Source organism: Procambarus clarkii, chromosome 15, assembly GCF_040958095.1.
Source record: "Procambarus clarkii isolate CNS0578487 chromosome 15, FALCON_Pclarkii_2.0, whole genome shotgun sequence".
Taxonomy (NCBI): Eukaryota; Metazoa; Arthropoda; class Malacostraca; order Decapoda; family Cambaridae; genus Procambarus; species Procambarus clarkii.
In genome coordinates this window covers 47,357,305-47,383,846 of record NC_091164.1, presented here as the reverse complement: position 1 = coordinate 47,383,846, position 26,542 = coordinate 47,357,305, and the positions used below count along the sequence as shown (strand labels likewise).

The 26,542-nt window shown below is 54.5% G+C and overlaps 1 protein-coding gene across 1 annotated transcript; it reads left to right on the top strand.

The window, feature by feature from the left end:
• LOC123749513 (peptidyl-prolyl cis-trans isomerase 3-like) lies at positions 1-24,985 on the top strand. Its single transcript, XM_069325027.1, has 3 exons — positions 1-319; positions 22,803-23,018; positions 23,135-24,985. The coding sequence occupies exons 1-3, from the start codon at positions 203-205 to the stop codon at positions 23,645-23,647; spliced, it is 846 nt and encodes a 281-aa protein (XP_069181128.1). The 5' UTR covers positions 1-202; the 3' UTR covers positions 23,648-24,985.
• The last annotated feature ends 1,557 nt before the right edge of the window (positions 24,986-26,542 follow it).

Genomic DNA, 26,542 nt, shown 5'->3' with positions numbered 1-26,542 from the left:
GTACACCTGGGAGACTCCGCCTCCACCATTAATGTTTGTGTTGGTAATGACAGGTGCAGGAGACCATCAGGGAGGCCCTGGAGATGATGACCACAGAGACAGGTGCCACATCTGACCCTGTACACCTGGGAGACTCAGCCTCCACCATTAATGTTTGTGTTGGTAATGACAGGTGCAGGAGACCATCAGGGAGGCCCTGGAGATGATGACCACAGAGACAGGTGCCGCAGCTGACCCCGTACACCTGGGAGACTCAGCCTCCAGCATCATGAATAAAGTTCAGGAAATCACTGGAGAGATCCCCCAGAAGCAATTAACAGTAAGTTTTTTATTTTCTCTCGTGGTTCATATCACAAGATATTGAGTTGCATTTAAAAAAAAAATAAAATAAAATAAAATAAAATGTTTATTTAGGTAAGGTACATACATACAATAAATTTTTACAAAGATTGGTTGACTTATAGGCAAATAAAATAAAAAAAAAATAAAATAAAATAAAATAAAAAAATAAAATAAAGTAAAAAAATAAAATAAAATAAATGTTTATTTAGGTAAGGTACATACATACAATAAATTTTTACAAAGATTGGTTGACTTATAGGCAAATAAAATAAAAAAAAAATAAAATAAAATAAAATAAAAAAATAAAATAAAGTAAAAAAATAAAATAAAATAAATGTTTATTTAGGTAAGGTACATACATACAATAATTTTTTACAAAGATTGGTTGACTTATAGGTAGAGCTAGTACATACAATGCCTAAAGCCACTATTACGCAAAGCATTTCGGGCATGATAAACTTAAATGACAAGCTTAATACTAATTGAGCATAATGAGTAGAATGAAAACATAGCTGAAAAAGTAGCACAGATACAATTATGTCGACAAACAGCGCTCTTTAAAAAAAAAAACAGACATTGGTTGACAATAGAAGGGTAAGGTAGGTTACAGGGAATTTATTAGGTATAGCTTCGTTTTTATCTTAAACTGGTTGAGAGAGGTACAGTCTTTAACATGGTTGGGAAGGTCATTCCACATTCTGGGACCCTTGATTTGTAGAGCATTTCTAGTTTGATTAAGTCGTACAAAAGGAATATCAAAACTGTGTTTATTTCTGGTGTGGTGCTCATGGGTTCTGTTACAACCTTCTATGAAGCTTTTGAGATCAGGATTGGCATTATAGTTTAGCGTTTTATATATGTATAATACACATGAGAGAATGTGCAGTGACTTAATGTCTAACATATTCAGAGATTTGAGTAGGAGTACCGAGTGATGTCTGGGGCCACTGTTGGATATTGTCCTAATAGCAGCTTTGTGTTGAGTAATTAGAGGACGTATGTGATTTTGGGTAGTAGAGCCCCAAGCACAAATACCATAGTTGAGATATGGATAGATAAGGGAGTAATAGAGAGTCACCAGGGCAGGGCGTGGTACATAATATCTGATCTTAGAAAGAATGCCCACAGTTTTTGAAACTTTTTTTGATATGTTTAGAATGTGTCCCTGGAAATTCAGCTTGTGGTCAATGAGAATGCCAAGGAATTTGCCATCTAATTTGTTACAAATTTGGGTATTGTTTATTTTGAGATTTATTTGATTAGAGGATTTATTGCCAAACAGAATATAGAAAGTTTTGTCAATGTTAAGGGTGAGTTTGTTGGCAGTTAGCCAAAGATGGACTTTATTTAGCTCAGTATTTACTGTGGCATTTAGAGCAAGGGGGTCAGGACTGGAGTAAATGAAGGTTGTGTCGTCAGCAAATAGAATTGGTTTGAGGTGTTGGGAGGCATTTGGAAGGTCATTAATGTAGATGAGAAAGAGGAGAGGGCCAAGTATGCTGCCCTGAGGAACACCAATGTTGATGGGTAGGGTGGGAGAAATTGTATTATTCACAGAAACATATTGGAGCCTGTCAGTAAGGTAGGATTTGAGGTATTGTAGGGAGTGTTCTCTGACTCCATAATGATGTAATTTAAGAAGAAGGTTTTGGTGGTTGACAGTATCAAACGCTTTACGCAGGTCCACAAATAACCCAACAGGGAACTCATTTTTATCAAGAGCTGTATGAATCGAGTTAAGCATACTAATAAGTGCATCATTAGTGCTTTTTTTGGGTCTGAAGCCATATTGGCGAGGGCTAAGTATATTGAATTTGGCTAGATATGAGTAAAGCTGCTTATAGATTAGTTTTCCAAAAATTTTTGACAAGTTAGGCAGGATTGATATTGGTCTGTAGTTGTTAACATCTGTGAGATCACCACATTTGTGGACAGGCGTTACTCTTGCTTTTTTTAGAATATCTGTAAAGGTTTGGAGTTCAAGTGACTTGTTGAAGAGCAAAGCAATAGCAGGGGCTAAAGATCTGGAGGCTTTTTTGTAAATTAAAGTTGGTATCTCCTCAAGGGGCACCAGACTTGGTTTTAAGGGAAAGGATTATCTCATTGACGTCAGTGGAATTAATAGGCTTTAGGTACAGAGACTGTGGATAGTTACCTGTAAGATAGTCCTTAACGTCAGTACTTGAAGATGGAATATCATTTGCAAGGGATGAACCAATGGAAGAGAAGAACCTATTGAACTCAATAGCAGAATCAGAGGCTGAAAGCTGACCATCGTTATTAGACAGGAGAGTCGGTTTGTTATTTAAAGACTTCTTTGATCCCAATATTTGGGAAATTGTGCTCCAAGTTTGTTTAATATTGCTCTTTATTTGGGTAAATTTATCTTCGTAGTATTTAGTTTTGGCTCGTCTAATTATCTTAGATAGCAATAATGAGTAATTCTTTGAGAATTCTTTGGAGACAATTCCTAACCTATACTTCTTCTCAATGTCATGTTTTTTATTAATAGATTTAAGTATTCCCTTTGTAAGCCAGGGATTGTTAAGCCTTTTGGTTGTGACTTGTTTTGTAAGCATAGGACAGTGGGTGTTATAAAGGCTAAGAGTTTTTTGAAGAAAAGATTGCACTGCTAGGTTGATGTCCTCTATGTTACCTAACTCGGACTCCCAGTTGACATTATCAGCAGCAGTTATAAAATTGTCTATAGCAGTTTCATTGTGCAGTCTAAAACGTATCTCTCTTGACTCAAGAGGTGGTTTGCTAATGTTAGTTAAGAGAAATGTGGGATAATGGTCTGTAGTGCTATCGGTGATTATACCTGAAGTAAGCGGAGAGGTTATGTTTGTCCAGATGTGATCTAGAGTCGTGGCAGTACTATCAGTGATTCTAGTAGGTCTAGTGATTAAGGGTATGAGGAAGCAGGAATTCATACAGTTGAGGAAGCTAATAGCAGTAGGGTGTTCTGGCTCGCAGAGGTCAATATTAAAGTCCCCTGCGATAATTAGGTGGTTTTTGTTCAGTCTGTTATCAAGTATTAGATTTCTAAGGTTTGAGTTGAATTCGGACACATCAGTGTTAGGAATTCTATAAACTGCACCCACAGACAGGACAGACTCGGCACCCTTGACTCTGAAGCTGGCGAAGATATACTCCCCATAGCAGTCTCTAGTTCTAATTTCTTTTAAGCATGTTAGTTCTTGGTGGTAGTAAAGAGCAGTGCCACCACCTCTCTGAAGTTGACGACAGTTGTGAATTGCTGAGTAGTTAGGCATGTTTTGATGAGAGGAAGCCTGTTCTTAGGTTTATGGAGGTTCCCCAAGGTCAACAACTGACTTTCTTTAACATACAATACACAATAGTTGCCTAACTCCTGGTAAACATTTACTGGTAGGTGAACAACAGAAACAGGTGAAAAGAAACATGTGAATCATTTCCGTCCTGCATAAAGATTGAACCTGTGATCCTCTATTGAACCCGGGATCCTGGCCCCCTCACAGAGGCGCAGAGAGCGGGTGACACTCCACCAACCTTCCGGGAAAGCATCCAAGAAGACAGTGAACCAAAACAGACCACTGATGGGTTCGAAGAGACTGAAGCCTTGAAACTGCTAATAAACTCCCAAACAATGACAGCACCAACCCCCTGCCAGTAGAGGGGGGGCTGGAGCTACAGGTCCAGCACCAACCCCCTGCCAGTAGAGGGGGGCGGGAGCTACAGGTTCGGCACCAAGCCCCCTGCCAGTAGAGGGGGGCTAGAGCTACAGGTCCAGCATCAACACCCTGCCAATAGAGGGGGGCTGGAGCTACAGGTTCAGCACCAACCCCCCTGCCAGTAGAGGGGGCTGGAGCTACAGGTCCAGCACCAACCCTCTGCCAGTAGAGGGGGCTGGAGCTACAGGTCCAGCACCATCCCCCTGCCAGTAGAGGGGTGCTGGAGCTACAGGTACAGCACAAACCCCCTGCCAATAGAGGGGGCTGGAGCTACAGGTCCAGCACCAACCCTCCTGCAAGTAGAAGGGGGATGAAGGTCCAGCACCAACCTCCTGCCAGTAGAGGGGGGGTCTGGAGCTACAGGTCCAACACCAACCCCCACTGCCAGTAGAGGTGGGGGGGGGGTCTGGAGCTACAGGTCCAGCACCAACCCCCTGCCAATAGAAGGGGGCTGGAAGTCCAGCATCAACACACTGCCAGTAGAGGGGGGCTGGAGCTACAGGTCCAGCACCAACCCCTTGCCAGTTGAGGGGGGCTGGAGGTCCAGCACCAACCCTCTGCCAGTAGAGGGGGGCTGGAGCTACAGGTCCAGCACCAACCCTCTGCCAGTATATAGAGGCTGGAGCTACAGGTTGTCACGCGCCGCTCACCTTGGCCTTGTGTTACATGAGGTTACAGTTAAACAGCGGGGGATCGTGCTACTGATCCTATAACCTCACGCCGTGGGACTTCACTCCCTCCACTAGGGTATCACATTTCACCCCAGGGAGCTCTCCTAGTTGTGCCTCAAGACCGGTCATCACTTGACCTTGGACCCAAGGGGGAGAGGAGAAGGCCCAGCCCACACTACTAAACTCAATCCTGCAGTATGTTACTCCCCCACCGGGCCTGCCCACCTGTGCGTGCAGAGAATTTGCCGGACTTCCAGCCGTAGCCTCACTTTCACCTCTAACTTCCTGGTCGCCAGCTGGGTAATTCTCTCTGCGTCCCAGCAACGCCGTTAGTTCAAATATAATATATTTACAGCAGCCTAGGACCTTACTGTGTGCTGCCAATACTAGAATTCAAATGTACAGTCATGTTGCCATCTCAGGGTCACTCATTAGGGAATGCCAGTACCAGTGTTCAAATCTCATGTCGTGTTGCCAACACAGGGTCTCTCTCTGTCATTCCAGTAACAGTACAGTATAATCATGTTATTAACCACAAAGCTCAATGAGATGGAGGTTATACCAAAAGCGGTGATAAAATAGTAAAAGTTTACTCAAAGTATACTACAACACACAAGATACATGTATGAATTTATGGAAATAATAATAATAATGATGACAGCAGGGCTCCTCTGGTGGCCGCCAGCAGCTCGCATCAGCTGATGAATTAAAGGGATCACTGGCCCCTCCTCACTGGGGTGGCTCCGTCAGCGTCGCTCCTCACTCCTCCACGGGCCGGCCACACGCTGTCTTCACCACTCAGTAGAATAATATATACGTGCTGTCCCACAGCCTAATCTACTCCTATGACTTATATGCACTCTAATAAATGCCTACGCATAATAATAGGCCTATCTTGCCTAACAATCAAGGGAATTAAGGGAGGGAAATATGATCTACCTTAACATATCCCGTCCTCAGACGCCTAGGCTCCAGTCGCCCACTGGGTACTCAGTTCCTCGCGTTGTTCCCAGTGTTCCAGAAGCATCACTAGTCCATAGGTGTTGTGAAGATCCTCGGCATCTCCGTGCTCATTCCCTGAGTGATGTTCCTGGGCGTTGGCTCATCCATTCGTCACTGCATGCGTCGTTCCCTCAAGCATTCCTTCACCGAGACCACACTCAAGGATCAGGATGCACTTGCTTTCTTCTGAGTTCCTAGTAGGCGTGATCTAATCACAACAGCTCTGAATGCTTTGGAGTTCCACCGACAGCGAGTGATCCAGGTCCACTTCAGCTCACTCCTCCAGCCGTCGTAACTCTCTCAACTTCTCCAAAACTATTAGCACACGGTCCTCGGCGCCCTTTCACCGCTGGATTAGGCTTCCTCGCACTTTCCTGAAGTACTGCAGTCCTTGTTAGTCACTATATACTCGTCAGGCTGTGTATATCCACTTACAGAGGCTCCTAGACCTCAAAACTCAAGAGCTCAATCGGCGCACGTCCGCTCTCAACAAAGCGCCGAGTATCTCTGAGTGCCTGGTGCTCTGCAGGCGGGCCAGGTCTCTCGGTGATGTCACAGACCCAGGGGCGGGCTCTGATTGGTCAATGAAGTTATGTGACCTCAGCCAGCTAATCACCGACCAGAGGGCATCGTACACAAAATGGTGGATTTGCAGGCCAGGCGGCGCCATTTTGTTGTACCCAGGGCGCGACTTTTCCTTTTCACTGCAAATTTACAAATGCAAATTTCTCACCAAATAAGCAACCATTTTGGAAGCCTCATACCTCAAAAGATTCCCTGCGCCTCAGAAAACCTGCAGATAAGCTGATATGACTCTTAAAGCTGGCATATGGGAGAAACTGTAGGGGACACCATCACATACCCCCCTTAACATAAGAGTCATATCGGTTAGTAAATCCGGGAGAGGGCATCCGCTACCACATTCTCCCTTCCTTTGATATGGCAGATTTCCAACCAGTACCCTTGTATTAGTAGGGCCCATCTTGTCAGCCTTTGATTCGAGTTCTTCATCCTGTGCACGAACGTCAAGGGGGTTATGATCGGTAAACACTCGCACCGGTCTAGTACCTCCACCCACGTAAACATCAAAGTGCTTCAATGCCAGAATCAGGGCTAAGGCTTCCTTCTCCACTGTACTATAAGCCCTCTGATACTTCTCGAATTTCTTCGAGTAGAATGCTACGGACAATGAACTCCGTCCTTCTCTTGAGCTAACATGGCTCCAATTCCTACACTGCTCGCGTCAACGTACAGGATAAAGTCGAAGTCGGACTCGAAGTCAGGTGAAATCAGCACTGGTGCTTCGGTTAACAACTTCTTTGTCTTCTTGAAGGCTTTCTGACAGGCTTCACCCCACTTCCATCAAACGTTCTTAGACAGCAAGTCCGTCAAAGGGTGCGCCACTGTCGAGAAGTTCTTGCAAAATCATCTATAATATCCAACCATCCCCAGATATCGTAACAACTCCTTCCCTGTCCTGGGAATCGAATATTCTTCGATGGCTATCACTTTGTGTTCCACTGGAGTCACTTCTTGACCCACAACAAAACCTAAATATTCTAGTCGGGCCTTCCCGAACTCGCTCTTGGCCAGATTAACTGTCAGATTAGCTTCTTCTAACCGCCGGAATAACTCTCTCAAACGATCCATGTGTTGTCTCCAGTTATCCGCGTACACCACTATATCATCGATGTATATGGCGCAGCCTTCCATCTCTCTCAGTACCTCGTTCATTATCCACTGGAAACAGCTTCCGCTGTTTTTCATGCCGAACGGAAGTACTTTGTACTGGTATAATCCATCTGGAGTAGCAAACGCCGAGATCCTTCTTGCCCTCGGAGACAAAGGTATCTGATAATATCCTTTTAGCAGGTCGACCTTGGTGACAAACCTTGTGTTACCCAATTGGTCAACGCAGTCACTTATCCGGGGCATAGGGTGTGAATCCGACACTGTTATGGAGTTCACTTCGCGGTAGTCGGTGCAAAAGCGATACGAGCCATCACCCTTCTTAACTAGCACACAGGGTGAGCTCCACTCACTGTTGCTGGGCTCCGCGAGGTCATTCGCTAGCAGATACTCCACCTCCTGTCACATGATCTTCCTCTTGTCAGGACTCGCCCGATAAGCGTTCTGCTTGATTGGCTTGCCTCCGCCCACATCTACCTCGTGCACCACACTCTTGTGCCGTCGGGGCACATCCGTGAAGAGTGACTGGTTCTTCCTTACTAGGGTCACTAGTTCTCTTCTCTTTCCTTTATCCAGATGACGTAGCTTCTCTTCTAGGTGTGTAAAACTCTCAGTATTTGACAGGCGTGTATCATCGGCCCGGGCCCACTTCTCTTCCTCTGCTGGCAACACTTGGCTCATCTCCATACACAGGACCAATTTCTCCTCTTGAGACTGGGCTGTTCCACTTATTTTCGCACTCTCCTGCTCTTCTGGGAAGTATGGCTTCAAACAGTTGACATGACATACTTGAGTCTTGCGGGGGCGATTCGGCTTGCTGATCTCATAATTCACAGGACGCACTTGCCTAACAACCGAGTATGAACCACCAAAGCGTGATTCCGTCACTCTACCTCTCCCAGGTAGCAACATCATCACTGGCTCCCGTCTCGAATTTCCTTGGGACAGCCTTCTTGTCGTACCAGATAGACATATTTTCTTGAGCTGTCTTTAGGTGCTCAGCAGCCAGCTCCTTCGCCATCTTCAATCATTCGCGGAATTTCTGCACATACTCCTCCACCGGCGCTGACGTCTTAGTCACAGTTAACTGCTCCTTCAGCATCAATAATGGGTTCCTCACTTCGTGCCCAAACACTAGTTGGAATGGAGAGAATCCCAGAGACTGGGATTCTCCCAGTCTCTGGGAATACAGGGGTCTGATAATTTAGAGTAACAGCGATAGTCAAATCAGTACTCACAGCATACTCCTCTACTAGGCCCACACCTAGTCCCAACAGGGCTGCTCGTACATCGAGGATGGCATTCGCTCTGCCACCACCCCCCTGCCAGTAGAGGGGGGCTGGGGCAACAGGTCCCACACCAAACCCCTGCCAGTAGAGTGGGGCTTGAGCTACAGGTCCAGCACAAACCCTCTGCCAGTAGAGGGGGGCTGGGGCATCAGGTCCCGCACCAAACCCCTGCCAGTAGAGGGAAGCTGGAGCTACATGTCCAGCACCAACCCCCTGCCAACAGTGGGGGGCTCGAGCTACAGGTCCAGAACTAATCTCCTGCCAGTAGAGAGGGGGCTGAAGCTACTCGTCCAGCACCAACCCCCTGCCAGTAGAGGGGGGCTGGAGTTACAGGTCCAGCACTATCCCCCCTGCCTGTAGAGGGGGGCTTGAGCTACATGTCCAGCACCAACCCCCTGCCAGTTGAGGGGGGGCTGCAGCTACAGGTCCAGCACCAACCCCCTGCCAGTAGAGGGGGGGCTGGAGCTACAGGTCCAGGACCAACACCCTGCCAGTAGAGGGGGGCTGAAGCTACAGGTCCAGCACCAACCCCCTGCCAGTAGAGGGAGGCTGGAGCTACAGGTACAGCACCAACCCCCTGTTAGTAGTGGGGGGGGGGGGTGGAGCTACAGGTCCAGTACCAACCCCCCCCCCTCTGCCAGTAGAGGGGGGGCGGGAGTTACAGGTCCAGCACCAACCCCCCTACCAGTAGAGAGGAGGGGTGGAGCTAAAGGTCCAGCACCAACCCCCTGCCAGTAGAGGGGGGACTGGAGATACAGGTCCCACACCACCCCCCTGCCAGTAGAGGGGGGGCTGGGGCAACAGGTCCCACACCAAACCCCTGCCAGTAAAGTGGGGCTCGAGCTACAGGTTCAGCACCAACCCCCTGTCAGTAGAGGGGCAGCTGGAGGTACAGGTCCAGCATCAACCCTATGCCAGTATAGGTGGGGCTGGAGCTACAGGTGCAGCACCACTGCCCTGCCAGTATAGGGGGGGGGGGCTGGAGCTACAGGTCCAACACCAACCCACTGCCAATAGAGGGGGACTGGAGCTACAGGTCCAGCACCAACCCCCTGCCAGTAGAGGGGTGCTGGAGTTACAGGTCCAGCACCAACCCCCAGCCAGTAGAGGTGTGCAGGAGCTACAGGTCCAGCACCAACCCCCTGCCAGTAGAGGGTGGCTGGAGCTACAGGTCCAGCACCAACATCCTGCCAGTTGAGGGGGGCTGGAGCTACAGGTCCAGCACCAACCCCCTGCCAGTAAAGGTGGGCTGGAGCTACAGGTCCAGCATCAACCCCCTGCCAGTACAGGTGGGCTGGAACTACAGGTCCAGCACTAACCCCCTGCCAGTAGAGGGGGGGGGGGCTGGAGCTACAGGTCCAGCACCAACCCCTTACCAGTAAGGGGGAAGGGCTGGAGCTTCAGTTCCAGCACCAACCTCCCCTGCCAGTAGAGGGGGGCTGGAGTTTCAGGTCCAGCACCAACCACCCTGCCAGTAGAGGGTGGGCTGGAGTTATATGTTCAGCACGAACCTCCTGCCAGTAGTGGGGGGGCGGGAGCTACAGGTCCAGCACCAACCCCATGAAAGTAGAGGGGGGCTGGAGCTACAGGTTCAGCACGAACCTCCTGCCACAAGAGGGGAGTGGGGTTGGAACTACAGGTCCAGCACCAACCCCCTGCCAGTAGAAGTGGGCTGGAGCTACAGGTCCAGAGCAAACCCCCTGCCAGTAGAGGGGGGGGGGGCTGGAGCTACAGGTCCAGAACAAACCGCCTGCCAATAGAGGGGGGCTGGAGCTTCAGGTCCAGCACCAACCCCTGCCAGTAGAGTGGGGGCTGGAGCTACAGGTCCAGCACCAACGCCCTGCCAGTAGAGGGGGGCTGGAGCTACAGGTCCAGCACTATCCCCCTGCCAGTAGAGGGGGGCTGGAGCTACAGGTCCAGCACTATCCCCCTGCCAGTAGAGGGGGGCTGGAGCTACAGGTCCAGCACCAACCCCCTGCCAGTAGAGGGGGGCTGGAGCTACAGGTCCAGCACCAACCCCCTGCCAGTAGAGGGGGGCTGGAGCTACAGGTCCAGCACTAACCCCCTGCCAGTAGAGGGGGGCTGGAACTACAGGGCCAGCACCAACCCCCTGCCAGTAGAGGGGGCTGGAGCTACAGGTCCAGCACCAACCCCCCTGCAAGTAGAGGGGGGGCAGGAGCTACAGGTCCTGCACCAACCCCTGCCAGTAGAGGGGGGATGGAGCTTCAGGTCCAGCACCAACCCCCTGCCAGTAAAGGTGGGCTAGAGCTACAGGTCCAGTACCAACCCCCTGCCAGTAGAGGTGCGCTGGAGCTACAGGTGCAGCACCAACCCCCTGTCAATAGTGGGGGGCTGGGGCAACAGGTCCAGCACCAAACCCTTGCCAGTAGAGGGGGACTGGAGCTACAGGTCCAGCAACAACCCCCCCTGCCAGTAGAGGGGCAGCTGGAGGTACAGGTCCAGCACCAACCTCGCCCCCTGCCAGTAGAGGGGGGACTGGAGATACAGGTCCAGCACTAACCCCCTGCCAGTATAGGGGGGCTAGAGCTTCAGGTTCAGCACCAACCCCCTGCCAGTAGGGGGGGGGGGCTAGAGCTTCAGGTTCAGCACCAACCCCCTGCCAGTAGAGGGGTAGCTGGAGGTACAGGTCCAGCACCAACCCTCCCCCCCTGCCAGTAGAGGGAGGACTGGAGATACAGGTCCAACACCACCACCCTGCCAGTAGAGGGGTTGCTGGGGCAACAGGTCCCGCACCAAACCCCTGCCAGTAGAGTGGGGCTTGAGCTACAGGACAAGCACCAACCCCTTGCCAGTAGAGGTGGGGCTGGAGCTACAGGTCCAGCACCAACCCCCTGCCAGTAGGAGGGGGGGGGGGCTGAAGCTACAGGTCCAGCACCAATCCCCTGCCAGTAGAGGGGGGGGGGTGCTGGAGCGACATGTCCAGCACCAACCCCCTGCCAGTCGAGGGGGGGGGGCTGGAGCTACAGGTCCAGCACCAACCTCCTGCCAGTAGAGGGGGGGCAGGAGTTACAGGTCCTGCACCAACCCCCTGCCAGTAGTGGGGGGATGGAGCTTCAGGTCCAGCACCAACCCCCTGCCAGTAGAGGGGGCTGGAGCTACAGGTCCAGCACAAATCCCCTGCCAGTAAAGGTGGGCTGGAGCTACAGGTCCAGCACCGAACCCTTGCCAGTTGAGGGGGGGCTGGAGTTAAAGGTCCTGCACTAACCCCCTGCCAGTAGGATGGGGCTGGAGCTACAGGTCCAGCACCAACCCCCTGCCAGTAGAGTGGGGCTTGAGCTATAAGACCAGCACCAACCCCCCTGCCAGTAGTGGGGTTCTGCAGCTAGAGGTCCAGCACCAATTCCCTGCCAGTAGAAGGGAGCTGGAGCTACAAATCCAGCACCAACCCTCTGCCAGTAGAGTAGGGCTGGAGCTACAGGTCCAGCACCAACCCCCTGCCAACAGTGGGGGGCTGGAGCTACAGGTCCAGAACTAATCTCCTGCCAGTAGAGAGGGGGCTGAAGCTACTCGTCCAGCACCAACCCCCTGCCAGTAGAGGGGGGCTGGAGTTACAGGTCCAGAACTATCCCCCCTGCCTGTAGAGGGGGGCTTGAGCTACATGTCCAGCACCAACCCCCTGCCAGTAGAGGGGGGGCTGCAGCTACAGGTCCAGCACCAACCCCCTGCCAGTAGAGGGGGGGCTGGAGCTACAGGTACAGCACCAACCCCCTGTTAGTAGTATGGGGGTGGAGCTACAGGTCCAGTACCAACCCCCCCCCCCTCTGCCAGTAGAGGGGGGGGGCGGAGTTACAGGTCCAGCACCAACCCCCCCTACCAGTAGAGAGGAGGGGTGGAGCTACAGGTCCAGCACCAACCCCCTGCCAGTAGAGGGGCAGCTGGAGGTACAGGTCCAGCACCAACCCCCTGCCAGTAGTGGGGGGGGGGTGGAGCTACAGGTCCAGCACTAACCCCCTGCCAGTAGACGGGGGACTGGAGCTACAGGTCCAGTACCAACCCCCTGCCAGTAGAGGGGAGGGGAGGGAGATACAGGTCGAACACAAACCCCCTGCCAGTAGAGGGGGGGGAGGGAGATACAGGTCGAACACCAACCCCCTGCCAGTAGAGGGGGGCTGGAGCTACAGGTCCAGCACCAACCCCCTGCCAGTAGAAGGGGGCTGGGGCAAAAGGTCCAGCACCAACCCCCTGCCAGTAGAGGAGGGCTGGAGCTACAGGTCCAGAACCAACCCCCTGCTAGTAGAGGGGGGCTGGAGCTACAGGTCCAGCACCATCCCCCTGCCAGAAGAGGGGGGATAGAGCTTCAGGTCCAGCACCAACCCCCCTGCCAGTAGAGGGGGGCTGGAACTACAGGTCCATCACCAACCCCCTGCCAGTAGAGTGGGGGCTGGAGCTACAGGTCCAGCACCAAACCCCTGCCAGTAGAGTGGGGATGGAGCTTCAGGTCCAGCACCAACCCCCCTGCCAGTAGAGGGGGGCTGGAGCTACAGGTCCTGCACCAACCCCCTACCAGTAGAGGGGCAGCTGGAGGTACATTTCCAGCACCAACCCCCTGCCAGTAGAGGAGGGACTGGAGATACAGGTCCAGCACCAACCCCCTGCCAGTAGAGGGGGGCGGGAGCTACAGGTCCAGCACCAACCCCCTGCCAGTACAGTAGGGGTAGAGCTACAGGTCCAGCACCAACTCCCTGCCAGTAGAGAGGCAGCTGGATGTACAGGTCCAGTACCAACCCCCTGCCAGTAGAGGGAGGGAGGTGGAGGTACAGGTCCAACACCAACCCCCTGCCAGTAGAGGGGGGTGGAGCTACAGGTCCAGCACCCCTCCCCCCCTCCCCGGCCAGTAGAGGGGAGGGGAGGGAGATACAAGTCGAACACCAACCCCCTGCCAGTAAAGGGGGGGGGGGGGGGAGATACAGGTCGAACACCAACCCCCTGCCAGTAGAGGGGGGCTGGAGCTACAGGTCCAGTGCCAACCCCCTGCCAGTAGAAGGGGGCTGGGGCAAAAGGTCCAGCACCAACCCCCTGCCAGTAGAGGAGGGCTGGAGCTACAGGTCTATAACCAACCACCTGCTAGTAGAGGGGGGCTGGAGCTACAGGTCCAGAACCAACCCCCTGCCAGTAGAGGGGGGCGGGAGCTACAGGTCCAGCACCAACCCCCTGCCAGTACAGTAGGGCTAGAGCTACAGGTCCAGCACCAACCCCCTGCCAGTAGAGAGGCAGCTGGATGTACAGGTCCAGTACCAACCCCCTGCCAGTAGAGGGAGGGAGGTGGAGGTACAGGTCCAACACCAACCCCCTGCCAGTAGAGGGGGGTGGAGCTACAGGTCCAGGACCCCTCCCCCCCTCCCCGGCCAGTAGAGGGGAGGGGAGGGAGATACAGGTCGAACACCAACCCCCTGCCAGTAAAGGGGGGGGAGGGAGATACAGGTCGAACACCAACCCCCTGCCAGTAGAGGGGGGCTGGAGCTACAGGTCCAGCGCCAACCCCCTGCCAGTAGAAGGGGGCTGGGGCAAAAGGTCCAGCACCAACCCCCTGCCAGTAGAGGAGGGCTGCAGCTACAGGTCTATAACCAACCCCCTGCTAGTAGAGGGGGGCTGGAGCTACAGGTCCAGAACCAAACCCCTGCAAGTAGAGGTGGATTGGAGCTACAGGTCCAGCACCAACCCCATGCCAGTAGAGGGGGGCTGGAGCTACAGGTCCAGAACTAAACCCCTCCAGTAGAGTATGGCTGGAACTACAGGTCCAGGACCCCTCCCCCCCCCGGCCAGTAAAGGGGGGAAGGGAGATACAGGTCGAACACCAACCCCCTGCCAGTAGCGGAGGGCTGGAGCTACAGGTCCAGAACCATCCCCCTGCCAGTAGAGGGGGGATAGAGCTTCAGGTCCAGCACCAACCCCCCTGCCAGTAGAGGGGGGCTGGAACTACAGGTCCAGCACCAACCCCCTGCTAGTAGAGGGGGGGCTGGAGCTACAGGTCCAGCACCAAACCCCTGCCAGTAGAGTGGGGATGGAGCTTCAGGTCCAGCACCAACCCCCCTGCCAGTAGAGGGGGGCTGGAGCTACAGGTCCTGCACCAACCCCCTACCAGTAGAGGGGCAGCTGGAGGTACATTTCCAGCACCAACCCCCTGCCAGTAGAGGAGGGACTGGAGATACAGGTCCAGCACCAACCCCCTGCCAGTAGAGGGGGGCGGGAGCTACAGGTCCAGCACCAACCCCCTGCCAGTACAGTAGGGGTAGAGCTACAGGTCCAGCACCAACTCCCTGCCAGTAGAGAGGCAGCTGGATGTACAGGTCCAGTACCAACCCCCTGCCAGTAGAGGGAGGGAGGTGGAGGTACAGGTCCAACACCAACCCCCTGCCAGTAGAGGGGGGTGGAGCTACAGGTCCAGCACCCCTCCCCCCCTCCCCGGCCAGTAGAGGGGAGGGGAGGGAGATACAAGTCGAACACCAACCCCCTGCCAGTAAAGGGGGGGGGGGGGGGAGATACAGGTCGAACACCAACCCCCTGCCAGTAGAGGGGGGCTGGAGCTACAGGTCCAGTGCCAACCCCCTGCCAGTAGAAGGGGGCTGGGGCAAAAGGTCCAGCACCAACCCCCTGCCAGTAGAGGAGGGCTGGAGCTACAGGTCTATAACCAACCACCTGCTAGTAGAGGGGGGCTGGAGCTACAGGTCCAGAACCAACCCCCTGCCAGTAGAGGGGGGCGGGAGCTACAGGTCCAGCACCAACCCCCTGCCAGTACAGTAGGGCTAGAGCTACAGGTCCAGCACCAACCCCCTGCCAGTAGAGAGGCAGCTGGATGTACAGGTCCAGTACCAACCCCCTGCCAGTAGAGGGAGGGAGGTGGAGGTACAGGTCCAACACCAACCCCCTGCCAGTAGAGGGGGGTGGAGCTACAGGTCCAGGACCCCTCCCCCCCTCCCCGGCCAGTAGAGGGGAGGGGAGGGAGATACAGGTCGAACACCAACCCCCTGCCAGTAAAGGGGGGGGAGGGAGATACAGGTCGAACACCAACCCCCTGCCAGTAGAGGGGGGCTGGAGCTACAGGTCCAGCGCCAACCCCCTGCCAGTAGAAGGGGGCTGGGGCAAAAGGTCCAGCACCAACCCCCTGCCAGTAGAGGAGGGCTGCAGCTACAGGTCTATAACCAACCCCCTGCTAGTAGAGGGGGGCTGGAGCTACAGGTCCAGAACCAAACCCCTGCAAGTAGAGGTGGATTGGAGCTACAGGTCCAGCACCAACCCCATGCCAGTAGAGGGGGGCTGGAGCTACAGGTCCAGAACTAAACCCCTCCAGTAGAGTATGGCTGGAACTACAGGTCCAGGACCCCTCCCCCCCCCGGCCAGTAAAGGGGGGAAGGGAGATACAGGTCGAACACCAACCCCCTGCCAGTAGCGGAGGGCTGGAGCTACAGGTCCAGAACCATCCCCCTGCCAGTAGAGGGGGGATAGAGCTTCAGGTCCAGCACCAACCCCCCTGCCAGTAGAGGGGGGCTGGAACTACAGGTCCAGCACCAACCCCCTGCTAGTAGAGGGGGGGCTGGAGCTACAGGTCCAGCACCATCCCCCTGCCAGTAGAGGGGGGCTGGAACTACAGGTCCAGCACCAACCCCCTGCCAGTAGAGGGGGGGGGGGCTGGAGCTACAGGTCCAGCACCAAACCCCTGCCAGCAGAGTGGGGATGGAGCTTCAGGTCCAGCACCAACCCCCCTGCCAGTAGAGGGGGGCTGGAGCTACAGGTCCTGCACCAACCCCCTGCCAGTAGAGGGGCAGCTGGAGCTACAGGTCCAGCACCAACCCCCTGCCAGTAGAGGGGGGGGGCGGAAGCTACAGGCCCAGAACCAACCCCCTACCAGTAGAGGGGCAGCTGGAGGTACATTTCCAGCACCAACCCCCTGCCAGTAGAGTTGGGACTGGAGATACAGGTCCAGCACCAACCCCCTGCCAGTTGAGAGGGGCTGGAGCTACAGGTCCAGCACCAATCCCCTGCCAGTAAAGAGGGGCTGGCGCTACAGGTCCAGCATCAACCCCCTGCCAGTAGAGGGGGGTGGCAGCAGCTACAGGTCCAGCACCAACCCCCTGCCAGTAGAGGTTGGCTGGAGCTACAGGTCCAGCACCAATCCCCTGCCAGTAGATGGGGGGCTGGAACTATAGGTCCAGCACGAACCCCATGCCAGTAGATGGGGGCTGGATCTACATGTCCATCATCAACCCCCCTGCCAGTAGAGGGGGGGGGCTGTAGCTACAGGTCCAACACCAACCCCCTGCCAGTAGAGGGGTCCTAGATCTACAGGTCCTGCACCAACCCCCCTGCTAGTAGAGGGGGGAAGGGGCGCTGGAGCTACAAGTCCAGCACAAACCTCCTGCCAGTAGTGTGGGGCTGGAGCCACAGGTCCAGCACCAGCCCCCCTGCCAGTAGAAGGGGCTGGAGCTACAGATCCAGCACCAACCTCCTGCCAGTAAAGGTGGGGGCTGGAGCTACAGGTCCAGCACCAACCTCCTGCCAGTAGAGGGAGGGAGATGGAGCTACAGGTCCTGCATCAACCCCCTGCCAGTAGAGGGGGGGCAGGAGTTACAGGTCCTGCACCAACCCCCTGCCAGTAGTGGGGGGATGGAGCTTCAGGTCCAGCACCAACCCCCTGCCAGTAGAGGGGGCTGGAGCTACAGGTCCAGCACAAATCCCCTGCCAGTAAAGGTGGGCTGGAGCTACAGGTCCAGCACCGAACCCTTGCCAGTTGAGGGGGGGCTGGAGTTAAAGGTCCTGCACTAACCCCCTGCCAGTAGGATGGGGCTGGAGCTACAGGTCCAGCACCAACCCCCTGCCAGTAGAGTGGGGCTTGAGCTATAAGACCAGCACCAACCCCCTGCCAATAGTGGGGTTCTGCAGCTAGAGGTCCAGCACCAATTCCCTGCCAGTAGAAGGGAGCTGGAGCTACAAATCCAGCACCAACCCTCTGCCAGTACAGTAGGGCTGGAGCTACAGGTCCAGCACCAACCCCCTGCCAACAGTGGGGGGCTGGAGCTACAGGTCCAGAACTAATCTCCTGCCAGTAGAGAGGGGGCTGAAGCTACTCGTCCAGCACCAACCCCCTGCCAGTAGAGGGGGGCTGGAGTTACAGGTCCAGAACTATCCCCCCTGCCTGTAGAGGGGGGCTTGAGCTACATGTCCAGCACCAACCCCCTGCCAGTAGAGGGGGGGCTGCAGCTACAGGTCCAGCACCAACCCCCTGCCAGTAGAGGGGGGGCTGGAGCTACAGGTACAGCACCAACCCCCTGTTAGTAGTATGGGGGTGGAGCTACAGGTCCAGTACCAACCCCCCCCCCCCCCTCTGCCAGTAGAGGGGGGGCGGAGTTACAGGTCCAGCACCAACCCCCCCTACCAGTAGAGAGGAGGGGTGGAGCTACAGGTCCAGCACCAACCCCCTGCCAGTAGAGGGGCAGCTGGAGGTACAGGTCCAGCACCAACCCCCTGCCAGTAGTGGGGGGGGGGTGGAGCTACAGGTCCAGCACTAACCCCCTGCCAGTAGACGGGGGACTGGAGCTACAGGTCCAGTACCAACCCCCTGCCAGTAGAGGGGAGGGGAGGGAGATACAGGTCGAACACAAACCCCCTGCCAGTAGAGGGGGGGGGAGGGAGATACAGGTCGAACACCAACCCCCTGCCAGTAGAGGGGGGCTGGAGCTACAGGTCCAGCACCAACCCCCTGCCAGTAGAAGGGGGCTGGGGCAAAAGGTCCAGCACCAACCCCCTGCCAGTAGAGGAGGGCTGGAGCTACAGGTCCAGAACCAACCCCCTGCTAGTAGAGGGGGGCTGGAGCTACAGGTCCAGCACCATCCCCCTGCCAGAAGAGGGGGGATAGAGCTTCAGGTCCAGCACCAACCCCCCTGCCAGTAGAGGGGGGCTGGAACTACAGGTCCAGCACCAACCCCCTGCCAGTAGAGTGGGGGCTGGAGCTACAGGTCCAGCACCAAACCCCTGCCAGTAGAGTGGGGATGGAGCTTCAGGTCCAGCACCAACCCCCCTGCCAGTAGAGGGGGGCTGGAGCTACAGGTCCTGCACCAACCCCCTGCCAGTAGAGGGGCAGCTGGAGCTACAGGTCCAGCACCAACCCCCTGCCAGTAGAGGGGGGGCGGAAGCTAAAGGCCCAGCACCAACCCCCTACCAGTAGAGGGGCAGCTGGAGGTACATTTCCAGCACCAACCCCCTGCCAGTAGAGGAGGGACTGGAGATACAGGTCCAGCACCAACCCCCTGCCAGTAGAGGGGGGCGGGAGCTACAGGTCCAGCACCAACCCCCTGCCAGTACAGTAGGGGTAGAGCTACAGGTCCAGCACCAACTCCCTGCCAGTAGAGAGGCAGCTGGATGTACAGGTCCAGTACCAACCCCCTGCCAGTAGAGGGAGGGAGGTGGAGGTACAGGTCCAACACCAACCCCCTGCCAGTAGAGGGGGGTGGAGCTACAGGTCCAGCACCCCTCCCCCCCCTCCCCGGCCAGTAGAGGGGAGGGGAGGGAGATACAGGTCGAACACCAACCCCCTGCCAGTAAAGGGGGGGGGGGAGATACAGGTCGAACACCAACCCCCTGCCAGTAGAGGGGGGCTGGAGCTACAGGTCCAGTGCCAACCCCCTGCCAGTAGAAGGGGGCTGGGGCAAAAGGTCCAGCACCAACCCCCTGCCAGTAGAGGAGGGCTGGAGCTACAGGCCTATAACCAACCCCCTGCTAGTAGAGGGGGGCTGGAGCTACAGGTCCAGAACCAACCCCCTGCCAGTAGAGGGGGGCGGGAGCTACAGGTCCAGCACCAACCCCCTGCCAGTACAGTAGGGCTAGAGCTACAGGTCCAGCACCAACCCCCTGCCAGTAGAGAGGCAGCTGGATGTACAGGTCCAGTACCAACCCCCTGCCAGTAGAGGGAGGGAGGTGGAGGTACAGGTCCAACACCAACCCCCTGCCAGTAGAGGGGGGTGGAGCTACAGGTCCAGGACCCCTCCCCCCCTCCCCGGCCAGTAGAGGGGAGGGGAGGGAGATACAGGTCGAACACCAACCCCCTGCCAGTAAAGGGGGGGGAGGGAGATACAGGTCGAACACCAACCCCCTGCCAGTAGAGGGGGGCTGGAGCTACAGGTCCAGCGCCAGCCCCCTGCCAGTAGAAGGGGGCTGGGGCAAAAGGTCCAGCACCAGCCCCCTGCCAGTAGAGGAGGGCTGCAGCTACAGGTCTATAACCAACCCCCTGCTAGTAGAGGGGGGCTGGAGCTACAGGTCCAGAACCAAACCCCTGCAAGTAGAGGTGGATTGGAGCTACAGGTCCAGCACCAACCCCATGCCAGTAGAGGGGGGCTGGAGCTACAGGTCCAGAACTAAACCCCTCCAGTAGAGTAGGGCTGGAACTACAGGTCCAGGACCCCCCCCCCCGGCCAGTAAAGGGGGGAAGGGAGATACAGGTCGAACACCAACCCCCTGCCAGTAGCGGAGGGCTGGAGCTACAGGTCCAGAACCATCCCCCTGCCAGTAGAGGGGGGATAGAGCTTCAGGTCCAGCACCAACCCCCCTGCCAGTAGAGGGGGGCTGGAACTACAGGTCCAGCACCAACCCCCTGCTAGTAGAGGGGGGGCTGGAGCTACAGGTCCAGCACCATCCCCCTGCCAGTAGAGGGGGGATAGAGCTTCAGGTCCAGCACCAACCCCCCTGCCAGTATTGGGGGGCTGGAACTACAGGTCCAGCACCAACCCCCTGCCAGTAGAGGGGGGGTGGGGCTGGAGCTACAGGTCCAGCACCAAACCCCTGCCAGCAGAGTGGGGATGGAGCTTCAGGTCCAGCACCAACCCCCCTGCCAGTAGAGGGGGGCTGGAGCTACAGGTCCTGCACCAACCCCCTGCCAGTAGAGGGGCAGCTGGAGCTACAGGTCCAGCACCAACCCCCTGCCAGTAGAGGGGGGGGGGCGGAAGCTACAGGCCCAGCACCAACCCCCTACCAGTAGAGGGGCAGCTGGAGGTACATTTCCAGCACCAACCCCCTGCCAGTAGAGTTGGGACTGGAGATACAGGTCCAGCACCAACCCCCTGCCAGTTGAGAGGGGCTGGAGCTACAGGTCCAGCACCAATCCCCTGCCAGTAAAGAGGGGCTGGCGCTACAGGTCCAGCATCAACCCCCTGCCAGTAGAGGGGGGTGGCAGCAGCTACAGGTCCAGCACCAACCCCCTGCCAGTAGAGGTTGGCTGGAGCTACAGGTCCAGCACCAATCCCCTGCCAGTAGATGGGGGGCTGGAACTATAGGTCCAGCACGAACCCCATGCCAGTAGATGGGGGCTGGATCTACATGTCCATCATCAACCCCCCTGCCAGTAGAGGGGGGGGGGCTGTAGCTACAGGTCCAACACCAACCCCCTGCCAGTAGAGGGGTCCTAGATCTACAGGTCCTGCACCAACCCCCCTGCTAGTAGAGGGGGGAAGGGGCGCTGGAGCTACAAGTCCAGCACAAACCTCCTGCCAGTAGTGTGGAGCTGGAGCTACAGGTCCAGCACCAGCCCCCCTGCCAGTAGAAGAGGCTGGAGCTACAGATCCAGCACCAACCTCCTGCCAGTAAAGGTGGGGGCTGGAGCTACAGGTCCAGCACCAACCTCCTGCCAGTAGAGGGAGGGAGATGGAGCTACAGGTCCAGCATCAACCCCCTGCCAGTAGAGGGGGGCTGGAGCTACAAGTCCAGCAACAATCCCCTGTCAGTAGAAGGGGCTGGAGCTACAGGTCCAGTACCAACCCCCTGCCAATAAATGGGGGGAGGGCTGGAGCTACAGGTCCAGCACCAACCCCCTGCCAGTAGAGGGGGCTGGAACTACAGGTCCAGCACCAACCCCCCCTGCCAGGTGAGGGGGCTGCATCTAAAGGTCCAGCACCAACCCCCTGCCAGTAGAGAGAGAGAGAGAGAGAGGGGGGGGGGCTGCAGCTTCAGGTTCAGCACCAACCCCCTGCCAGTAGAGAGGGGGCTGCAGCTACAGGTCCAGCACCAACCCCCTGCCAGTAGAAGGGGGGGGGGGTGCAGCAACAACCCCTGCTAGTAGAGGGGGAGGCTGCAGCTACAGGTCCAGCACCAACCCCTTCCAGTAGAGTGGGGGGGGGGGGGATGGAGCTTCAGGTCCAGCACCAACCCCCCTGCCAGTAGAGGGGGATTCGACCTACATGTCCATCACCAACCCGCTGCCAGTAGAGGGGGACTGGAGCTAAAGGTCCAGCACCAACCCCCCTGCCAGTAGAGGGGGGGTGGAGCTACAGGTCCATCACCAACCCCTTGCCAGTAGATGGGGGCTGGATTTACAGGTCCTGTACCAACCCCCTGCCAGTAGAGGGGGGCTGGAGCTACAGGTCCAGCACCAACCCCCTGCCAATAGAGGAAGGCTGGAGCTACAGGTCCAGCACCAACCCCCTGCCAGTAGAGGGGGGCTGGAGCTACAGTTCCAGCACCAAACATCTGCCAGTAGAGGGAGGCTGGAGCTACAGGTCCAGCACCAACCCCCTGCCAGTAGAGGGGGGCAGGAGCTACAGGTTCAGCACCAACCCCCTGCCAGTAGAGGGGGGCTGGAGCTACAGGTCCAGCACCAACACCCTGCCAGTAGAGGGGGGGGCTGGAGCTACAGGTCCCGCACCAATCCCCTGCCTGTTGAGGTGGGACTGGAGCTACAGGCCCAGCACCGACCGTCTGCCAGTAGAGGGGGGCAGGAGCTACAGGTCCCGCACCAACCCCCTGCCTGTTGAGGTGGGACGGGAGCTACAGGCCCAGCACCAACCCCCTGCCAGTAGAGGGGGGCTGGAGCTACAGGTCCAGCACCAACACCCTGCCAGTAGAGGGGGGCTGGAGCTACAGGTCCAGCACCAACCCCATGCCAATAGAGGGGCTGGAGCTACATGTCCAGCACCAACCCCCTGCCAGTAGAGCTGGGGCTGACACTGACCACAGGTGATAATGGGGCTGACACTGACCACAGGTGATAATGGGGCTGACACTGACCACAGGTGATAATGGGGCTGACACTGATCACAGGTGATAATGGAGCTGACACTGACCACAGGTGATAATGGGGCTGACACTGTCCACAGGTTGAGGACCTCCGCAGGATGAGTGAGCCCGTCAAGAGGCTGGTGGAGGCTGGCCGGGTGGTGGCCGTCAAGAGGCTGGTGGAGGCTGGCCGGGTGTTGGCCGTCAAAGAAGACCAAGATGGCCGCCGCTCCGCCAGGATAACTCTACAAGACGGACAGCTGTACCTCCACCCACTCCTGCGTCAGCCCACGCCCGCCCACGCCCACACCCTCCAGGTTACTTTATTACACCCACTATTCTTACTGACATTACTGACTTACTGAGTTTTGATAACTAATATGATAGCATTTTGTTGTACAGTTATCAGCATGATTTGTTTCATTTTCTGCAGGAGAGTGAGGTTGTGGGCGTGCTGGAGCCCTCCTGCACCCTGGCATTCCTTGACCTCGGGTGGGCGGGGTCAACAAGAGGGCGGGTCACCATCCGGCTGACCCGTGACACTCCGCTGGCCAGACAGTTTGTGTTGTTGTGTACGGGCCAGCGGGGCCACACCTACCGCAACACTAAACTGTTGGAGGTGTGGTACAAGGGTGAGCAGAGGGAGTGTGTGGTGGGCGGAGACTACGAGAGTAATGATGGTAAGGGAGGAGCCCCACTGCTGCCTGACCTCCAGGGGCAGTACCGGAGGTCAGGCCGGGCAGGAACTGTGCGGGCCAGGTATGAGACGTGGAGGCCCAGGAGTGCCCAGTTCGCCATCCTCACCATGGACCGGCAGGATGGTTACCAGTGGCCAGATGTCTTCGGTGATGTAGTGAGCGGCCTGGATGTGGTGAGGGCAGCAGTCAACCACAGTGACATTACGGAGGTGACTGTGGTGGACTGTGGTGTTGTGCTGCCACTCTAGTTCACTGTACCATCACTACTGTGGTGTTGTGCTGCCACTCTAGTTCACTGTACCACCACCATCACTACTGTGGGGTTGTTCTGCCACTCTAGTTCACTGTACCACCACCATCACTACTGTGGTGTTGTGCTGCCACTCTAGTTCACTGTACCATCACCATCACTACTGTGGTGTTGTGCTGCCACTCTAGTTCACTGTACCATCACCATCACTACTGTGGTGTTGTGCTGCCACTCTAGTTCCCTGTACCACCACCATCACTACTGTGGTGTTGTGCAGCCACTCTAGTTCACTGTACCACCACCATCACTACTGTGGTGTTGTGCTGCCACTCTAGTTCACTGTACCACCACCATCACTACTGTGGTGTTGTGCTGCCACTCTTGTTCACTGTACCACCACCATCACTACTGTGGTGTTGTGCTGCCACTCTAGTTCACTGTACCACCACCATCACTACTGTGGTGTTGTGCTGCCACTCTAGTTCACTGTACCACCACCATCACTACTGTGGTGTTGTGCTGCCACTCTAGTTCACTGTACCATCACCATCACTACTGTGGTGTTTGTGCTGCCACTCTAGTTCACTGTACCACCACCATCACTATTGTGGTGTTGTGCTGTCACTCTAGTTCACTGTACCTCCACCATCACTACTGTGGTGTTGTGCTGCCACTCTAGTTCACTGTACCACCACCATCACTACTGTGGTGTTGTGCTGCCACTCTAGTTCACTGTACCACCACCATCACTACTGTGGTGTTGTGCTGCCACTCTAGTTCACTGTACCACCACCATCACCATCACTTCAGCATCACCATGGACTGCGTGTTTTGATGACAATGTAATTAAGGACAGACCTTTATCACTATATCATCATAACTTCACTATCTTTGGTATTTATACTTTGGTATCATATACTTGACAATGACGGCTGTATCACCATCAATGCTATATCTTCTCAGTACTGTAACCTCCTTACATTCACTGTTATATCGCTATCATTGCTACAATACCACTACCGCACAATCACTACTATATCACTACCACTACTATACTACCATCACTTCACTATCACTGCTATTTCACTATCACTCGGGTGTGTTGTGATATTACCATACTGGTCCATGGTGTGTTGTGATATTACCATACTGGACCATGGTGTGTTGTGATATTACCATACTGGTCCATGGTGTGTTGTGATATTACCATACTGGTCCATGGTGTGTTGTGATATTACCATACTGGTCCATGGTGTGTTGTGATATTACCATACTGGTCCATGGTGTGTTGTGATATTACCATACTGGACCATGGTGTGTTGTGATATTACCATACTGGTCCATGGTGTGTTGTGATATTACCATACTGGTCCATGGTGTGTTGTGATATTACCATACTGGTCCATGGTGTGTTGTGATATTACCATACTGGTCCATGGTGTGTTGTGATATTACCATACTGGTCCATGGTGTGTTGTGATATTACCATACTGGTCCATGGTGTGTTGTGATATTACCATACTGGACCATGGTGTGTTGTGATATTACCATACTGGACCATGGTGTGTTGTGATATTACCATACTGGTCCAAGGTGTGTTGTGATATTACCATACTGGACCATGGTGTGTTGTGATATTACCATACTGGACCATAGTGTGTTGTGATATTACCATACTGGTCCATGGTGTGTTGTGATATTACCATATGGGTGTGAGGTGGTGTTATGACCACACATACACCAGTATGATCATACTCTAGCTGGTGTATGATGTGCTCAAACTGTATAGTGATGTCTTGGCTGATTAGCCTAGTATCACGAATATTAATTTATGTAGTTATTCTCTTTTCGACAACACACTAGTATTAAATGTGTATTGCCAATGTATTCCACATATATCTATGTATATTATATATCTGTACCATAAGTCCTTGCCATGTATTTGTGGATATATATTAGAAGTCTAGTGAATAGCAGTAGCCTAATGTCATGTAGCTTGAAAAACATCCGTATATACTTATATTATGGAATGCTACATAATGCTGTATAGGAAATATTATGTGAACTATGATGGAGAATGTATAAATTTAGGTCTCGGATCTATTACTGTCATGTATACTGTGTAATTTCCCTTTCATTATTGTTCATTACATTGTCCTCTAACATTAAATTATATTTTGGCACTGTGAGATGTATACCACATAGACATGGTTTTGATACACATGTTGCATATATATATATATATACTTTATATTGTATTCATGTATACTTATGTATAATAGCTGGCTGACAGACGTCTTGAAATCCTCCCTTAACCCCTCCTCCCCTCTCCCGCCAGTGTTACCATGTCTTGCTAATATGAATTCTTTGTTCACATATTTTTATATCATTATATAATCTTTAATGTACTGAATTATTGATATGTATTAATATGTAAGGTTGTGTATTATAGTCTTTATTTTGTTGATATATGAATTAGGAGTTCTTGATGGAGATATGTCTGTATATGAGCTTGAGATATTTGAAAGTGAGGAGTCAGCTGACTCATAGAGGTGGATACAGTATCGCTCCCGGCCAGCATGGCTCTGGGCGGTCACTCTTTGATTTTCTCAGTCGATTATTATTATTAATATCTTTATTGACAAAAATAATTACAATTTTGCCTAATCTGAGGATTTTGAGACTTATTAAAGTGAGGATAATGCTGGTATTCACTGTCACGCAGGACAGAGGGTCATACATAAGACAATAGGTCTAAACTGTAGGCTGAAGCACATATATATCATGGTTACAATCAATGTTTTAATGTATGGATATGTGAAAACAACTTTCTATTGTGCACTGCCACACAAGAGCAGGGATGGTTCATAAGTGATGCAGCTTAGAAGTGATA

Coding starts and splice junctions, on each gene's coding strand:
- LOC123749513 (XM_069325027.1), top strand. CDS start 203: ATGATGACCACAGAGACAGGTGCCGCAGCTGACCCCGTACACCTGGGA. Junction 320..22,802: donor TCCCCCAGAAGCAATTAACA/GTAAGTTTTTTA, acceptor CACTGTCCACAG/GTTGAGGACCTCCGCAGGAT. Junction 23,019..23,134: donor CCCACGCCCACACCCTCCAG/GTTACTTTATTA, acceptor CATTTTCTGCAG/GAGAGTGAGGTTGTGGGCGT.